Source organism: Fistularia commersonii, chromosome 28, assembly GCF_037954325.1.
Source record: "Fistularia commersonii isolate RoL2024-O1a breed Wild chromosome 28, RoL_Fcom_v1.0, whole genome shotgun sequence".
Classification (NCBI taxonomy): Eukaryota; Metazoa; Chordata; class Actinopteri; order Syngnathiformes; family Fistulariidae; genus Fistularia; species Fistularia commersonii.
Window position 1 is genome coordinate 10,473,879 of NC_141311.1, and position 15,357 is coordinate 10,489,235.

A 15,357-nucleotide genomic window follows, 5' to 3' on the forward strand; every position below is an offset into this window, starting at 1 on the left:
GTTCCGTGTTCTCTTAAAGGTTCCCCGTCCTTCCTCGTGCACGGGACGCCGTGCACGGGACGCCCAGTGACACCCTGAGCTGCCTCTTCCTCCTCCTCCTCCTCCTCCTCCTGCTCGCCCGTCACATGATGGAGATGAACGGTCGGTCTCAGGAGAAACGCCGTCCTAGATGGAAACCACACAGAACGACCTCAATTTCTACAGACGTAACCCGACACGCCACTGATTTATGTCCCTGAGTGTGTGTGTGTGTGTGTGTGCTTTATGTGCTACAGCTGAATTTCCTGGTAGTGGGAGACACAACGATCCGTCATCCACGGAACAAAAAAGAATTTCTCTATTTCCTTCCTTATCAGCTCCTGGTGTCTGAGATGGACCTCGGGACGCTGCTGCCTTCGGAATGTGAAAACCGCATTACTTCTGCGGACAAAGTACTCTGATCCGATTTTCTGTTTTGTACTTCAGTTTGTTGCGGGTGTGAGTTTACAAAAGTACTCCCGGGTTTATCGCTCCATCTGAGGGAGTTGAGAGAGAAGACGGGGCGGAGTCATGACGTCATTGCACCCATACTCTGACACACACACATGCACATACATGGACACATATGTAGAAACTCACATTTTATACACACATTACATTACATTATATTACATTGCATTTGGCAGGCGCTTTTATCCAAAGAGACTTACAATAGAGGACATAGGGACCGCAAATACACTTGCAAATACACGATGCACAGGAAATATACAGAACAGTAAGCTTGGGTTTTTTTTTGTTTGTTTTTTCTTTTTTTTTGACAAAGACATACACAAACGTACACACACACACACACTGCACACACCTATACACGCACACGTGCAAGAATGCTATTATAAGGACTAAATATTGAATCAACCGGGACTGAGTACTACCACCATAGAGCCTGGTTACTACAAAAGCAGAAAGTAGAGTCGTCACCAGAGGAGATGATACGACCAAAGACCTCTTGACCGGACGTAACTCTACAACTGGGCCTGAGTATTACTACAACAGCGAGACTAAGATGTATTACAACAGAGCCTGGGTACTACAATGACCGGGACTGAGTATGACTACCACAAAAAGTGGGTACTACATCGGCAGAAAGTGGAGCCGTTGTTCCAGGAGATGATACGACCATGGACTTCCAAGCACTTTTTGTCTCTCCATCTTCCTCCCTCCACCAGGACCAGGAGGTCCTTCTCGTCCTGGCGATGTGCATCCACGAATAATCATCGCCGTTTATGATCGATGTCGCAAACAGGAAGTTGGCAGGTTGTCCCGCTGATGAGGTGACATCATTTCGGCAGTATTGCTAGGTTGTTTGTAAAGTAAGGAAATGAAGCTCCAGTAGTTCCTCGGTACCGCTGGATGTCTGAAGCCGTGGATTTTTCTGGAACTTCCATTGAAGGGTCTTGAAAACATCCATCCATAATCTACCACTTAGAAGAAGCAGGGACACGGGAGCCAGTCCCCGCTGTGATTGGACGAGAGGCAGGGTTCGCCCTGGACCGGTCGCCCGTCGATCGTAGGGCAACACATCCGAGCAATTTTTCCAATCAACTTTCTGCATTGTTTTGGAGGAAATACGCCTGGACAGAACATGCAAACTCCGCGCAGAATCAAACCTTCTTGCTGTGGCGTGGGAGCGCTAAACGCTCCGCCACCATGCTCCAGAATCCATCACATTGAAGCCGGTACTGGAGATGCCTGCAATGCAGGTGTGGAACACACAAGGGGGCGCCTATGGCCAGAAACACTTGAGTGGTTGCGTCTCATGGTACAGATCACGTCTCTTGACTGGGTGAACCGATGAATGAAATGTGCTGCACTGAGCAGACGGGCGGGGGAAACCAGGCTAACCGCTAACCTAATTAGCATGGCCGCCCTCCTGAGAGTTAAGCAGGCGGGTGGGGATTCATTTCACTCAGTGTTGCATGAGCTACCCAGAACCTGCGATGAGTGTGTGTGTGTGTGTGTGTGTGTGGGTTGGGGGGGGGTTCAAGATTTCAGAAATGTGTCACTGAATCAAGTCACTGCACAGTTTTTGAAATCAAGACACACACACTCACCAAGACTAGGCAAAGACAATAGTGAACGAGACATGTATCTGCATGAACCAAGAGCCGCACCTCATTTCTGCCTGAATAGCGGCTGATAATAAATCCGTCAAATGTTCTGATAGCATTCAGTCTTGACTTCACCACCTGGATGCATTGACACTCGCAAGCCCCCCCCCTTCCCCTCCTCCCCGGAGCACCACCTCCCAGGCCCTGAATCACCTCCCCCAGCTCAGAGTGTGAAACACTTTGTTCTTGTCCAATTATCGGGCTGAAAAACAAATCTTTCAGAAACCAGATGGGCCCCGAGCCATTGATCTGTTTGGACCCTTCGCGCATTTCCTTTTCCACAGCATCTATTAGCACTCCATCTTTGAGCAGCCACAGCAGGGAGGAACTTAGCGGGCCTGTGACGTCAGGAGGCCCGAGGAACCCCGGGGGCGGCCTTCATCAGTCACCTCTCCTCCGATTTCATCTCGGCGGCAGCCGGTCCACCGATGTAAACGCACGTAGACGCGGGGATCGTCAGAGCGGCCGGTGGAAACTTCATTTAGCTTTTTCAAGGGCACTTCAACGCATCCAGTAGGTGACTCATTGAGATAAATACCCCTTGACTGACCCCTTGACTTCAGGCCTCCGTGTCCAGATTTGTCTTCAGCTGTTTAATGAGCATCACATCAGAGAGAAATAAACTGACCCTTGTTCTCATACTTGACGGTCCATTGATGTAGTCACTGAACTGGGGGGTGGGAGGGTGTCACAGAACAACTTAATGAGCTGCAGGTGAAGAATCTGGACCATCTGAGTGGTTTTAACAGACTGACCTCACATGTGGGTGAAGAGCTGTGTGCCGAAAGCCCCCCCTCCCTCCCTTCTCTGTTCAGTGGAGGTCTCTCCAGTTTGACAAAGATAGCTTCTTCGACTCCTTTCTTAAACCATTTGTCTTCCCTGGCGTCCAGAATGCAGACGTTGTTGTCTCCAGAGGAGTAGCCTTCGCCCTGTAGGTGTAACTCACCCAGAGATCAACATCCCCAAAGTCTCCAACCCGAGCCTCGGCCCGAGTGAACCGGCTTCTGCTGTTTCCCAACAATATACATATTAACTTTACCATTACCCATTCGGATTCCAACTCAGGTGACTTCCCCAAATTCAACCATTTGTTTGCAAAATGACACACACATGACAACGCGCACGTTAGCATAACAACCTCTTTCAACCCATGTTTGCCCAACAGCACAACCATTAACATAACAAACTCTTTTAACCTAGATAAACACCAGCAGTTACATACTCTAAACTCTCTACAGTCTTCCAGAAGTGAAGAGGCCTGTCAAATAAAAGGCGAAACATCTTCAAGGAAAGAAACTAAGATTTGGTCGATGTTTTCAAATGCTTCAAGATGTAGATGGCAACAGTTTTGCTCACAATCTCTATACAGGACTGTCTCCGTGTCTTTATCTTCTGCAATGCAATTAAAAAACAAAAATTACCTTTTCATGATATTCTTATATTTTGAGATAGGATTTTTGAGTTTTCTTAAGATGTAAGCCATAATCAGCAATATTAAAATTATCCATAAGCCAGAATGTATGACATTTTTGTTTTCGTAATTGCATTACAGAAGAACTTTATCACAATATTCCAATTTTCTGAGACAGTCCTGTATACACAAGACCAGAGGAAACACCAGGTACGCTGTTGTACACCTGACAGGCCAGTAGCTGACGGTGTGATTCTGTGATGAACTTAAAAAATGTGCATGCATAGAAACACTTCCCATCTCAGCACGAGTTTAAGCATAATCAATGGCGATCAATGGAGTACTTGTATGGACCAACTATGAGGTGGTAAATTCAGAGTTTTACCAAGAAACATTAAACAGCCGGGGAGCACAAGCAGTGCTCTAGAGATGGCCATCGTTGTCACGGTTGACCCACCCTTGCATGGTCCTGGACTGCCGCCCGAGTGACCGTGACTGACCGAATTTGGAGACGGAGGCGTTTTCAAAATTTTAATACTTTGGTGCCCCTTCCAAGAGTGTTCCAACGTACATCCTTGTGTACATCAAGTTCAGTTGATCTGACAGTGACTGACAGCTAGCTGGATGGATGGCTGAGAACCTTCACCGATGCACAATTTTGATGCATTTGATTTTCTCCTGTGGTTTTAGTCATGATCTGCATCTCCAGGACGCGTAGCTGTGACACCCTGATGCCGTGACCTTTAACCCCGCCTCACCCGCAGCCATCTTTTCATGCGGGCAGCAGAACCCAATGGTCATTTCCAGATGAGCCGCCCCCGCAATGCTTTGTCTTGGTATTTTGGGGTGGAATTCATGATCCGAGTGTCTCTGATTACCGAGTTTGCTTTTTAATTGGCCTTGTTTTAGATTTGTTGTGAATCTCATGGCGTGCGAGAGATTACGCTACACTCGCTCAAGCTTTCCCCTGGGATTACTCCACAAGAAGCAGTAAATATGCAAAGCAGATGAATTCATTAGCCAAGGTCACCTGCACGGCAAAGTGCCTCACATGCTCGTAAAGCGCTGTGTGGTTTACCTGCTTGTTTCCGCACTCGGCAGGGGACGTGCGCTGTGAGCGGCTCTTCGAGTTTTATAGATATTTTGCCCATGACTTCGGGGACGGGTTTCGTCCACGGCGTCGAAAATTGTCGGGCGGCGGAGTCGTTAGAGCATCTTAGTTCTGGTGGCTTGAACCGGGCAGTTCACACCTCTGGTGGATCTGCTCATAAACCCTTTCTGAACCGACGACTTCGGGTGTGCCGACTCATGGCCGCTCTCATTAGTTCTAATCCTCAGCAGCACTCAGCGTTCGCATTATCAAGCGAGATTAGACTTACCTGATCCGCGGCCGCACCATCCGCTAACTACCGTCAACGCTTCGCAGGCTCTGGCGAGCATCACCGATACGCACTGAGCCCAATTTGTATGACTTACTCCTTATTGTTTTGCGCAGATGCCCAGGGCATGTTGTCCATCGGACTACAGCTATGAGCCAAGATCGAGATTGCCAAAAGTTCATTCGTTCCTTCGTTTTCTACCACTTATCCTTTGCCGCGGGTCGCAAGGATGCCGTCACTGGGCAAGAGGCAGGGTTCACCTTGGATTTGTCGCCAGACGATCACAAATAGGGACATATAACCCTTTGCTCAACATCTTGGGTCTCCCATGAGCCTTCAGCATGTTTTTGAAACAAGAAAATCCAGTAGAAACCTGTGCTAAAGCCTCGCTAACCACTGCGCCATCATGTCGCCATTGTTAAAAGTTTTAGTTATATCCTGTTGAAGATTTCACAGTACATGGGAAATGCAAGACAACATTTTTAAGACGCGAGTAACCCAACCCATCCCCTCTGCGTTGACAAATGAATAGCCAACTTTCCCGAGCTGAGCTTGTCATGTTCGCTTTTCAAGCAGAAAAGTTCAAATTTTTAAAATCTCCAAAGTTTCAAAAGTTCAAAATTTCATTCCCAGAACTAATCTCTTCCAGGTGGGACCTTTTTAATTTTGCATTTGCTCAGGTTGTAAGGGACCACGGTAGGGGACCGATGTGATGCAAGTGTCTGTGACATGTACCTTCAGCACCGCACCCCAAAACAACCCTCCTTTAAGAAGGGGAAGACGATAAGGACAATGTGGAGAGTGAAGTTCATGGTCTCCACGAATTAAATCGACAAACTATCAGATGGGTTTAGATGTTTTTATTTCCTCCCTGCGCTGCTTTTGCCATGTAAAGAGCCCTAGCCCTTTGCTTCTTTCAGCAAAAATGTTGATGTTCCTCTGTGAACCCTTGGGAACCCCTCTGAGGCATAGAGCTCGGACGTCTTCTTTGCTCCATTTCTGTCTGGTTCCATCAATTTTGTCACAAGAAAACCGCTCAATACGGCAAACTCAATTGTTAAAAGTTCAAGAAATCATCTAAGTCTCACGAAACTGTAAAAAGGACCCAGCCGGGAAGTCGAAGCTAAGATGACGCTAGGAACCGAGGTCCTGGTTTCAAGTTCCTGTCTCAATGAGCGAAGAAACAGCCTAGTTTCTGAAAAGGTTCTAGGAACTGCAAAAAGTTGATAGGTGTTTTATGAAAATAAATACCATTGAAAAGCTAATGGAACCCACATTTGAACACAGTGGGCTCTAATTTGAGTATCAACCAAGCACTGAGAGGAGTGTCTGTATTTGAAAGCTAAGCTTACACTTGGCGCCACCTGCATGTCGCTGCAGCGGCGGCAGTCTCTTCACAGGAAGGTGGCGGGGCGTCGCGGTCGACAGACGGCGCTGCTCGTTGCCTGTGAATGAAAAATCAAACCGGTCCTTTGCGGATGCCGAGGTCAGTCTGGACGAATCCTCTGCCTGATTTATTTTCAGCGGCAGGAAGAACCACCCACATACACCATGAGGCAGGAAAAAGGCGGAGTTTTCATGTTCTGCTTTTAAAATAGGTGTTTCTATTGTTTACCTGGTGAGTCGACTTCGCACTGCTGGGTTTTCTCTGCGGAGGCTTTGACTTCTGACCAAGAGGAACACTCCCGGTAAATGGGTTTTACGCCAAACTGCCGTAAAGTGAAAGAAATGTAATTAAATTTTCAGACCAACAGCCGATAACAGTGGTGTTACAGATGAAGACCAGCGTGATCAGTCATAAATGTGTCAGCCGAGGCTGAGATCAATCAGGGGATCGATTTCTCGGTCGCTATCTTCCGTTTCCGAGTTGTTTTTCCGAAGAAAAAATATTTCTTTCAACCACAGTTAGCAGGCGTACATTACAGTATAACGGCTTTTTGCAGTAACCTGCTGCTGATGGTAGGAAGTATATAATGTTATTTTTTATCCCATTTGAGGAGTAATCCTTCTGTAACACACACACACACACACACACACACACGTACCAGCACTGTCATCTGCAGGACAAAGCGAGGAACCGCAGGTCCTGTGAGGCCTCTCGCGGCCAGACCCGGGCCGGATGAGGGTATATTTAGGAGGCCGGGGCGAGAAGCTCCGCGGCCCGTGCAACTCCGAAGTCCGAATCGGCGATCGTAAACGGCAAATTCACATCCGGGCTTGTCTGCGGCAACGGAGGAGCCGCATTACGGCAACGGCCCCCTCTGACATCGGGGGGGGAGATTATTTCAACAAATGACCAGAGAAGCCCGAAGCTGCCTCGGTTTCTCCACCTTCCCCGGTTAATTATGACTCACAGATTCCATTGATCCGCAGGCCGGCCCGCGGCAGCCGCGGGGCACTCTGCCCGATCGATAACGTGCCGACAGATCGGGCTGTATCGGAAAGTCTGCGGGGCTGATCGTCGGCTGCGCGTCGATCCAGGCTGAGAGGCGCTTCCCGGTCGTGGCCCGGCCTCGCCGTTCTTTGTACGTAAACACCAGCAGCAAATACGGGCGTTTTCCTCCGCAGTCCGGGGGGAGAAATCTCGACAAAGAGGCCAAAGCTGCTGGAGGGGGGGGGGGTGGGGTTAAAAAGCTTTTAGCGGCCAGCGGCGACCTGCGTGTGAGCGGTTGGAGGTTTCTGGGGTGGGGTTGGGGCGTCCTCTGGGGACAGGAAGTCCAGCTCTTGGATGCTCCGTCAGGATTGAGCGCGCTAGATGATGGTAAGGGGATGGTGTCATGGGCTCCTCTTGAGGAGGTGGAGAAAGAGAGGGAGGGAGAGGGTGGGCCCGAGCTGCACTGCTTTCTCTGGCCGGACGGCGGGCGGATGTTTGTTTCTAGACATTCCGGGATGTTTTGTGATGGTTTTTGATTCTTCAAACGCCGGACAAAGCGACGCGAAAGAGGTTGTGAAGGTAAGGTTTACCGCGTTTCCGGTTTCTATCCCTTCCAGGTGTCGACGGAAGGGGGTTCCACTCGCGGCGCTGCAGGACGTAGCCGCGTCCAGAATCAATAGAAACGGATGTTGTGATAGGTTCACTGTGCTATCAGGTCCACCAGGAGATAAACAAAGCCCTGTGTGAATCCAAGGTGATGAAGTATACCGGTGCTCGGTGAGAGTTCTCTCCGCTGTCATAGAGTAGGCCGAAGAGCTCAGAGACGATGACTTCTCCTGTTACGAAATTTAGCTTGATGCGTCGATTTCAAGACGGTTCTCGTTCCGTTACAATCCAGAGCGACAGGAACATCAGAACCCCTTGAATTTGATATAGAATTTTACCAAAATATAAACAAAGACGACGCATCCCTTCTTTTGGCAAGAAAGTAAAAAGGCACAACACTTTACGGTCTCCTTCTTCTTCTACTTTTTCCATGAAACGTTTGATAATAATAATGAGGAATAATGAGGGCAGCCCTTGTCTAGAAAATCAGACGGTTGGGGAAAAGGATGTGTCTTTTAATCATCCGACGGTTCTGGAAAAGGCTTTCATTTTCAAACATTGATGGTTTTAGAGAAAGCCTTGCCTAGATCATTGGATGGTGCTTGAAAAGGCTTTGTCTGGAGCATCTGATGGGTCTGGAAAAGGCGCATCAGCCATTATGACATTAATACAAAGTAGACATTAGAACGAAAAAGAATGAAGAGGTTTCTTTGAAAAGAACGACGACCACTGAACAAGTCTCTTGTTGTCCCCCGGTGGCTGAAGACCCTCCTGCTCCAGAACCACCCAGGGAGCTATGCCAGGAAGCCCGGAGAACATCGCCCTGGGGGAGTGCACGCTGTCCCAGTCCAGGGACCAGCTGACGCCCCCGAGCCGCACCGACAGCACCGTCTTCAGCCTGTCCCACAGCGACTCCCTCTGGACCACAGAGAACTCTGGCAGCAGGACCTGTGAGGTCTTCTGGTTCTCCATTCACTTCATGTCCACCGGCGGCAGCTTCCTGGCGTGCGGCATCATCATCAGCGGGCTGTACTTCGCCGGCTACACCCTGGACCCCATAAGGAAAGTCACAAACATCCTGGGGCCGGTCCTGCTCTCCATCGGCCTCATGGTCTTCGTGGTCGGCGTGGTCCTCATACCTATCACCAAGGAGAACCGTAGGCGCTCCTGCATGAGGAAGCCCACCGGTTTCCACCGACACCCGGTGTTCAACGTGTGAGGGTCCGTTACCTCCTCCGGGCCGTGGTCTCGGGCCGACCGTGCATGACGATTCCCATAAACGACCGCCGGGAAATGACAGAGAGCGTAGCGAGAATGGCGGCGATCCGCAAAGGTGAAGCCGGCGGAACGATGGGCTCCGCCGGTGAACGTTCGTAGTGGACCGGCGGGGATTTAGAAATGCTTCGCAGTTCATTATGTGACGACCTCTGAATAATTAAAGGCTGTGAGAGCGTTCATCCCAAGATCCCGGCTCCCTGTGTCCGTCCGTCTGTCCGAGCTCTTCGTCGACATTTGTCTCGGGAGAGGGGATTTCGACCAAAAACCTTTATTTTCATATTATTTGAATAGCATCTGGTCGGACGGCTCGCGTAACGTCCGAGTCCAAGATTTATCACGACTGTCTGGAAGCTTCTGTGCGTTGAGAACGACACAACCATAGAAACATCTGGCAAAAAACCCTGAAGGAGCAGACTTTGTGAAAGTGTCATTCTCAAAACTTTTGGCCATGACTGTACAGTAGATTTATATATAATCGGACTACATTCAAGTAATAAAAACTTCAGTGGAAAGAGAATAAGAATAAGAATAAGAACAACTTTATTTATTCAGAAGGAAATTGTTGTGCCAGAGTTTCAAGTAAAACATAACAATAATGGATAATTGTAGGAAGGAGGGAGAATAAGAAATACAAATGAAAATTTAAAGTATCAAAGTCAAGGCTATAAAGTGTTTTAAGGTCTTAAAAAGTACAAAGATTTGAATAGTCCCTCTGGCTGAAGGGAGAGGAATATTCAAATCTTTGCACTTTCTGGAACTTGAACTCTGGAAAGAGGAGATTATTTGCTCCAGTGGGGGGGGGGGGCACCATGACAACCGGTTACCATGACAACCAGTAAATTATTGGAGTCACGGAAATATGCTAGATGTGAGAGAGAAAAGCATCCAAAAGCAAAGAGGGGCTGACTTGATTTTTCTTTTTTTTTTTTTCTTTTTTTTACTGTGTTGAATCCACACACGCTCACACACGCACACCGTGAAAATATCACGTGACGTGCAGGTGGAGCGGAAACTACGCAAAGTATCGAATTTACTACATTTTCCTGAGGTCCTTAAACGCCTCATCCTCTCCGGACAGGTCGGCGTCTCGCCTCTATTGAGGAACTTTCCGTGCGTATTTGTGCGTGTATTTGACTGTCAAAGCGCGTACGCGTGGGGGGGCGGCGTCCGCGTCCGTCGAGAACCCGGATCTGGGTGGACCTACGTCCCCATCTGCCGTGTTTTTTTTTGTTTTTTTTTTTATCCCGGGTGGGTCGGCATCCTCTTCCCCGTTACGCGCAGCATGGAGGTGCCGGCGCGGCTGGGCTCCTGCCGCGGCTCCTTCCTCATCGCCGTCGCTTTCGACGCGGCGGGTCTGACGCTCCTTTTCGTCGGGATCTTCGCCAACTTGCGCGTCGACGGTCGCTTCTACGGCGACTTCCTCATCTTCACCGGAGCGCTCGTCCTTTTCGTCAGCCTGGGGTTTTGGCTCATGTGGTACGTGGGGAACCTCCGGGTGGCGGCGGCGGCGGATGACGGCCGGAGGAGGAGAAGGAGCGGCGTTGCGCGCCTGGCGAGGAAGCTGTCGGAGAGGCTGAGCCAGAAGCTGCGTGGGGAGGACGCGGGGGGGAGAGGCGTGGCGGGCACGGATGCCCCGGCGGGGAAAGCCGTGGGGGTGACGTGGGGCAGATCCACGGTTTACAACAACCAGGGATACAACGACGGCCCGCTCTCCCACGCCGTGGGTGACAAGGGAGGACGACTCTAACCGGAATTGGAATATCCTTATGTGAAAAAAGGAATTAAATTGCATTTTATTCGGGAATTCTTGTTTGATTTTGTAGTAAAAAAAAAAAAAAAAAAAAAATCAAACAGCTGTTTTTCCGTGTTCGTGGACAGCTGGCCCGAGCAGTGAAGTTAAATTGGATTTTTTTTGACAAGCTCTTTGGGTTCTGAAAACTTTTTATGAAGTTTTTTTACATGATAAAAGATGCGCGTCTCTCCATTAGTCTTCCAAGCGGAGGTGTGACCCCAAAGGCCGGGTGACATTCACAACCCTGTCAAGTAGGCTTCTATTTATAATCTTTCCCTTCGACTATTAAGTGTTCAGTCAACTGCTAGTTATCTCTTCCCCCCCAAAAAACATAAAATTCTGCAAAGTTTTCGTCATTTTATGATTGTTTGCTCTCCCCGTTTGGCCATTCGGTCCAAACAAATGAGGTTGGTTCTCGCCCTCGTCTCCGGGGAGCGTTTCATTTTAGTTTGTTTTCGTTTCGGCTTCCCGACGGTGGGTTCTACGAGGGTCCTCCAGCCCGTGTCTTGTTTGCTCTGCGTGCAGAACCCCGGTCGGACTGGTTTGACTTCAGCCTATTCCTCAAACACACAAAGGGATCAGGACTGGCTGCGATTCTCGCCGCATCCCAAGGAGTGCTCCGATACTCGGCTAATCCTCAGATAAGGACGCGCCTAATGCAAATGTTACACTGGGAAAATGGCAGAAAGAGAACAAACCAAATGTATTTCAATATCAAACCAAAAACCCACAAGAAAAATTAAATTTAGTAATGAATTAAAGTTCTTGCCAATGACAAGTCTCTTCAAGATAGTCTCATTAACACAAACATTTCAAAATGTATAAATATCACCTCAGATAATGAAAGTTTAGGTTCAAATTAAAAAAAATAAAATGAAATAACTCCGCTAGGGGGCGGTAAATACCCTGAACTGATGCCGTCCCGATCCTGACACATGATGGGTTTGGTTCAGTTCTTCAGCTTCTAAGAACTGAGCAAGTGTGTGTGTGTGTGTTTTGTGTAGTGTTGAACGGGCTGATTGTATGAGAATAGCAGGCGATTCAAAGGAATGAAGATGGACAACAGAGGAAGAGGCCTCTGATTGGCTGTCGGCTCTACTGTCTTTTATGCCACACAATGAGAAAAAAATGTCAGTCGTAATGAAAAGAAAGACAAAAGGGCCGAGACGCGTCGGCGGCGGCAGCAGCAGCGGCGGCAACCGGTTCAGAGCGTCTCACCCTGCGATGGAGACGAAGAGTTGCATTTCATCCCTGCTGGCGGTGGCGGTGATCCTGGACGTCATCGGGATCGGCCTGTTCTTCGCGGGCATCTTCGCGCCGTGGACTTTCTGGGATTTCCTCGTGTTGTCGGGGCCCCTGCTCGTCTTCTTCAGCCTGGTACCCTGGATCTTCTGGTACATGGGGAGCCTCAAGGTGCCGGAGGAGGAGCTCGGTTTGACGAAACCCAACTGTCCGTGACGTCACCGTGGGCCCAAACTGGACGTTAACCGGTGGCTTGATGATGAGGAGGAGGAGGAGGAGGAGAGGGATGGTGGCCAGTTAGAAGCAGTCATTCCAGGACCTTTGGCTGTATAAATCCATAAATTCAGGATCACATCGGAGTTAATCCATAATCAAGGACAAAAAAAAATCAATCCTTTCACCTCGAAGTAATGTTACTGTAAATACAGGAGTTGTGGAAATCCATCTCCGCTGGGATCCGTCCCATCGTCGCGGCTCTGCAGAACTCGTTAAACTCGCGTTGTGGGTTTCTATTTTTTTCTCTAGTTGTATTTACGTCGATCCGCCCGGCCTTTTTTTTTTACGGCCAAGGAGAAACGCAAACACCCTGCGTCACAAAGGAAACCGCTGACGTATGCGTGGTTGAGGGTTATGAGCGTTGAGAAATGTTGCGCTTCAACCTGACCTTCGTCTCTAACTCTGCTCTGCATCCGACACAAATCTGTATCACCCGGAATTATTGGTTGATTAGTTCTTGGCGGCGAATGTAAAAAATTTACTGAACATGTTCAGTATCACCCTTCTGTAGAACTGTACAGATATATTTTACAATATTAATTATTGCATTTAAATGATCGGGAGTTTTGCCCTGAAAGAATTCGAGCACGAGTCCATCTGTGTGTACTGGACTTATTTAAAATTATTTTTTAAATTTACTTTTATTTTCATGGTTCTTTTCATGGTACTTTTATTTTCAAAGATTAAAAATCTTCATATTTATTTACTAAGAGTTTCTCTTGCTGTATCGGGTAAACTGATCTGGAAGACATTGTTGTCTCGCTGCTTATTGTTATTCATTTATTTTTAATTAGTGGAAGTGTTTTACCACCTGTTCCGTGGATCAGTTTCTCCATCCAAAGATGGAAAATGGACTCCGATGTCTCCCAGCCATAATTGGCACTCAGGTCCCCATTACCGGGCTCAGACATGGCGAGGGTTATTTATGCATCCATTTGCTCCAGGCCCCCGAGACAGGAAGTGGCGAGGCATAATGGAGGCTGGAGGCCCTTGCAGCTCAGCTCCTCCTTCTCAGCAGGACGGCAACACTCACACTTGTCCCTGAAGTCGTCTTGATGATCCATGTCATTATAATCCCCCCCCGACACAGGTCATCTCCAGCCCCCCCACCAAGGAGACATAGTTACAAGTCCATTAGGCTCCGGTTTGCATCCAGTATCATCATAATAAAGGACCCGTCTCTGTTTGAGATGCAGGTTGATATTTGGCTCTTGGATCTCAGCTTCACTGAAGGCCCCTGATTGGCCAAAAGTCTTCTCCGACGAGCGAACAGGACGGACAGGTAGGGAGGTCGGTTAAAAGTTTTGTTAAAATTGTTAAAAGTAATATTTGAATCCTAGTATCTGAAGCTGTGTCTCACTCTAACGCAGCCAAGACTAGATCTTTACTGAAGAAAGACAGTCCAGTATTACTCTGGACTTTGTAGGACAGTGGCAAAACCAAAATAAATATTAACATTTGTCCACTAATCTGTGTTTTAAATGTATTTTCTTTACCATTCCAATTGTTTAAAAGTAAAAAAAAAAAAAGTCCCTCATGACCTTCTCCGGTCTGTGTAATGTTTTTGATGTAAATGTGTGACAGAATTATTCCCACCGACTTGTGAATCAGAATCAGAAAAACTTTATTTGTTGCCGAGGAGCAATTGTGGGGCACATGGGGTAGCAGGATCAAAATTGTGAACATAAAGTTTATATGAAATTCTCTTTTTTTCTTATATTTTTCTGCTTATGTGCAGTGAATTATCATTGATGTTACTACTATTGTAAACATGTTTCAGTAAATGCAAGGCCGTGGTTCACATTGGCCTGGAGTTTGTCCGTCTTCCCACGGCGTGAACGCACGTTGGCTAATATGACCAAGGGGAGCACAAAATGGTCATAATGCCACACTTTTTCTTTCTTTTTTGGGGTGCAGCTGGGGTGAGATCTTCCAATTTTAAATCTGACTCCAGATATGAACTTCAGAGCACATCATTGTTGTAGGATATAATATTGGAGGGTGAAGAGGTGTGCGAGACATTAAACCTAAGAGACACTGTGTTTTAAAGATGCTGGGTAGTGTTTGTTACTCTCTAGCGGTCAAAGGTGGGAAAACACATGAGAACTCTCCACTACTTCATGAGAGGAAGGGAAATAAGTCAGGCGTAAATCATTTTTGTGATCAATTAAACCATTTCATGTCAAATAAATAGCCCAATCAGGTAAAACTATTGGAATAATAATGAAGATATACTTCTGTTTCTCCAAGTTCTTTGTGTTCCTCCCCTCCACCAGTCGGCAAGTTCATCTAAGACCTGATATTGTGAACGAGAGAGTGAATTGGTGGATTGACAGCTGACCAGTCCAGGTTCAGCCCCGTCTCTCCATCCAGTGTCACCTGGGATCAGCTTCGGCTCCCCCAAACCCTGTGAGCAAGGGGAGTGTAATAATAACCGAATTTTGGAAGTTCTCCTCTATGAACAGCCTACGGTGGATTTTGAACAAAGTTACAAGTATCCTTGATGGTTCCAGATGAGCTTTTGGGTGTTTAAATTCTGATCTGCGTGACTGTATGTAAAAAATTAATAATGATCATATTCATTTTAATTTTATAGGCTCCAGCATCCCCCGCGAACCCGAGCACAGGATAAGCGACATAAGATGGATGATGGAAGATGGATTTCGATTTCACGGCCCTGCTGTCTCTTTGATTTATTTTATTTGAGGAGTTGGATATGTGAGAAAACATCAAACTGACTTTGAATCAACTGGATAATTTTTTATTGTGTGATAAATGTTGTATTAGAGTATGTGTGTGTGTGTGTGTGGGGGGGGGGTGATCTACCCCTACTTGCATAAAGTGAAAAGTGG

General features: G+C 47.6%; 2 protein-coding genes and 1 long non-coding RNA gene across 6 annotated transcripts; 2 read left to right on the forward strand and 1 right to left on the reverse strand.

Annotated features, from left to right (window-relative positions):
* Window positions 1–6,243: 6,243 nt before the first annotated feature.
* On the reverse strand, window positions 6,244–7,061 carry LOC147217567 (uncharacterized). Its single transcript, XR_015108969.1, has 3 exons — window positions 6,983–7,061; window positions 6,553–6,646; window positions 6,244–6,382 (listed from the first exon to the last, which is right to left on the reverse strand). It is a non-coding gene; the product is annotated as an uncharacterized LOC147217567 (long non-coding RNA).
* On the forward strand, window positions 6,374–9,368 carry pirt (phosphoinositide interacting regulator of transient receptor potential channels). 4 transcript variants are annotated; one of them, XM_086176210.1, is made up of 2 exons: window positions 6,374–6,625; window positions 8,683–9,368. In XM_086176210.1, exon 2 carries the CDS (start codon window positions 8,714–8,716, stop codon window positions 9,134–9,136), a length of 423 nt encoding a protein of 140 aa, XP_086032336.1. In that variant the 5' UTR covers window positions 6,374–6,625; window positions 8,683–8,713; the 3' UTR covers window positions 9,137–9,368. The 4 variants fall into 4 exon arrangements, with proteins under 4 accessions (XP_086032336.1, XP_086032337.1, XP_086032335.1 ...); XM_086176211.1 differs by lacking the exon at window positions 6,374–6,625 and adding an exon at window positions 6,640–6,667; XM_086176209.1 differs by lacking the exon at window positions 6,374–6,625 and adding an exon at window positions 7,419–7,462.
* A 121-nt stretch (window positions 9,369–9,489) lies between these two features.
* On the forward strand, window positions 9,490–12,339 carry tmem238l (transmembrane protein 238 like). Its single transcript, XM_086175997.1, has one exon. It carries the CDS (start codon window positions 10,478–10,480, stop codon window positions 10,940–10,942), a length of 465 nt encoding a protein of 154 aa, XP_086032123.1. The 5' UTR covers window positions 9,490–10,477; the 3' UTR covers window positions 10,943–12,339.
* The last annotated feature ends 3,018 nt before the right edge of the window (window positions 12,340–15,357 follow it).

Coding starts and splice junctions, on each gene's coding strand:
- pirt (XM_086176210.1), top strand. CDS start 8,714: ATGCCAGGAAGCCCGGAGAACATCGCCCTGGGGGAGTGCACGCTGTCC.
- tmem238l (XM_086175997.1), top strand. CDS start 10,478: ATGGAGGTGCCGGCGCGGCTGGGCTCCTGCCGCGGCTCCTTCCTCATC.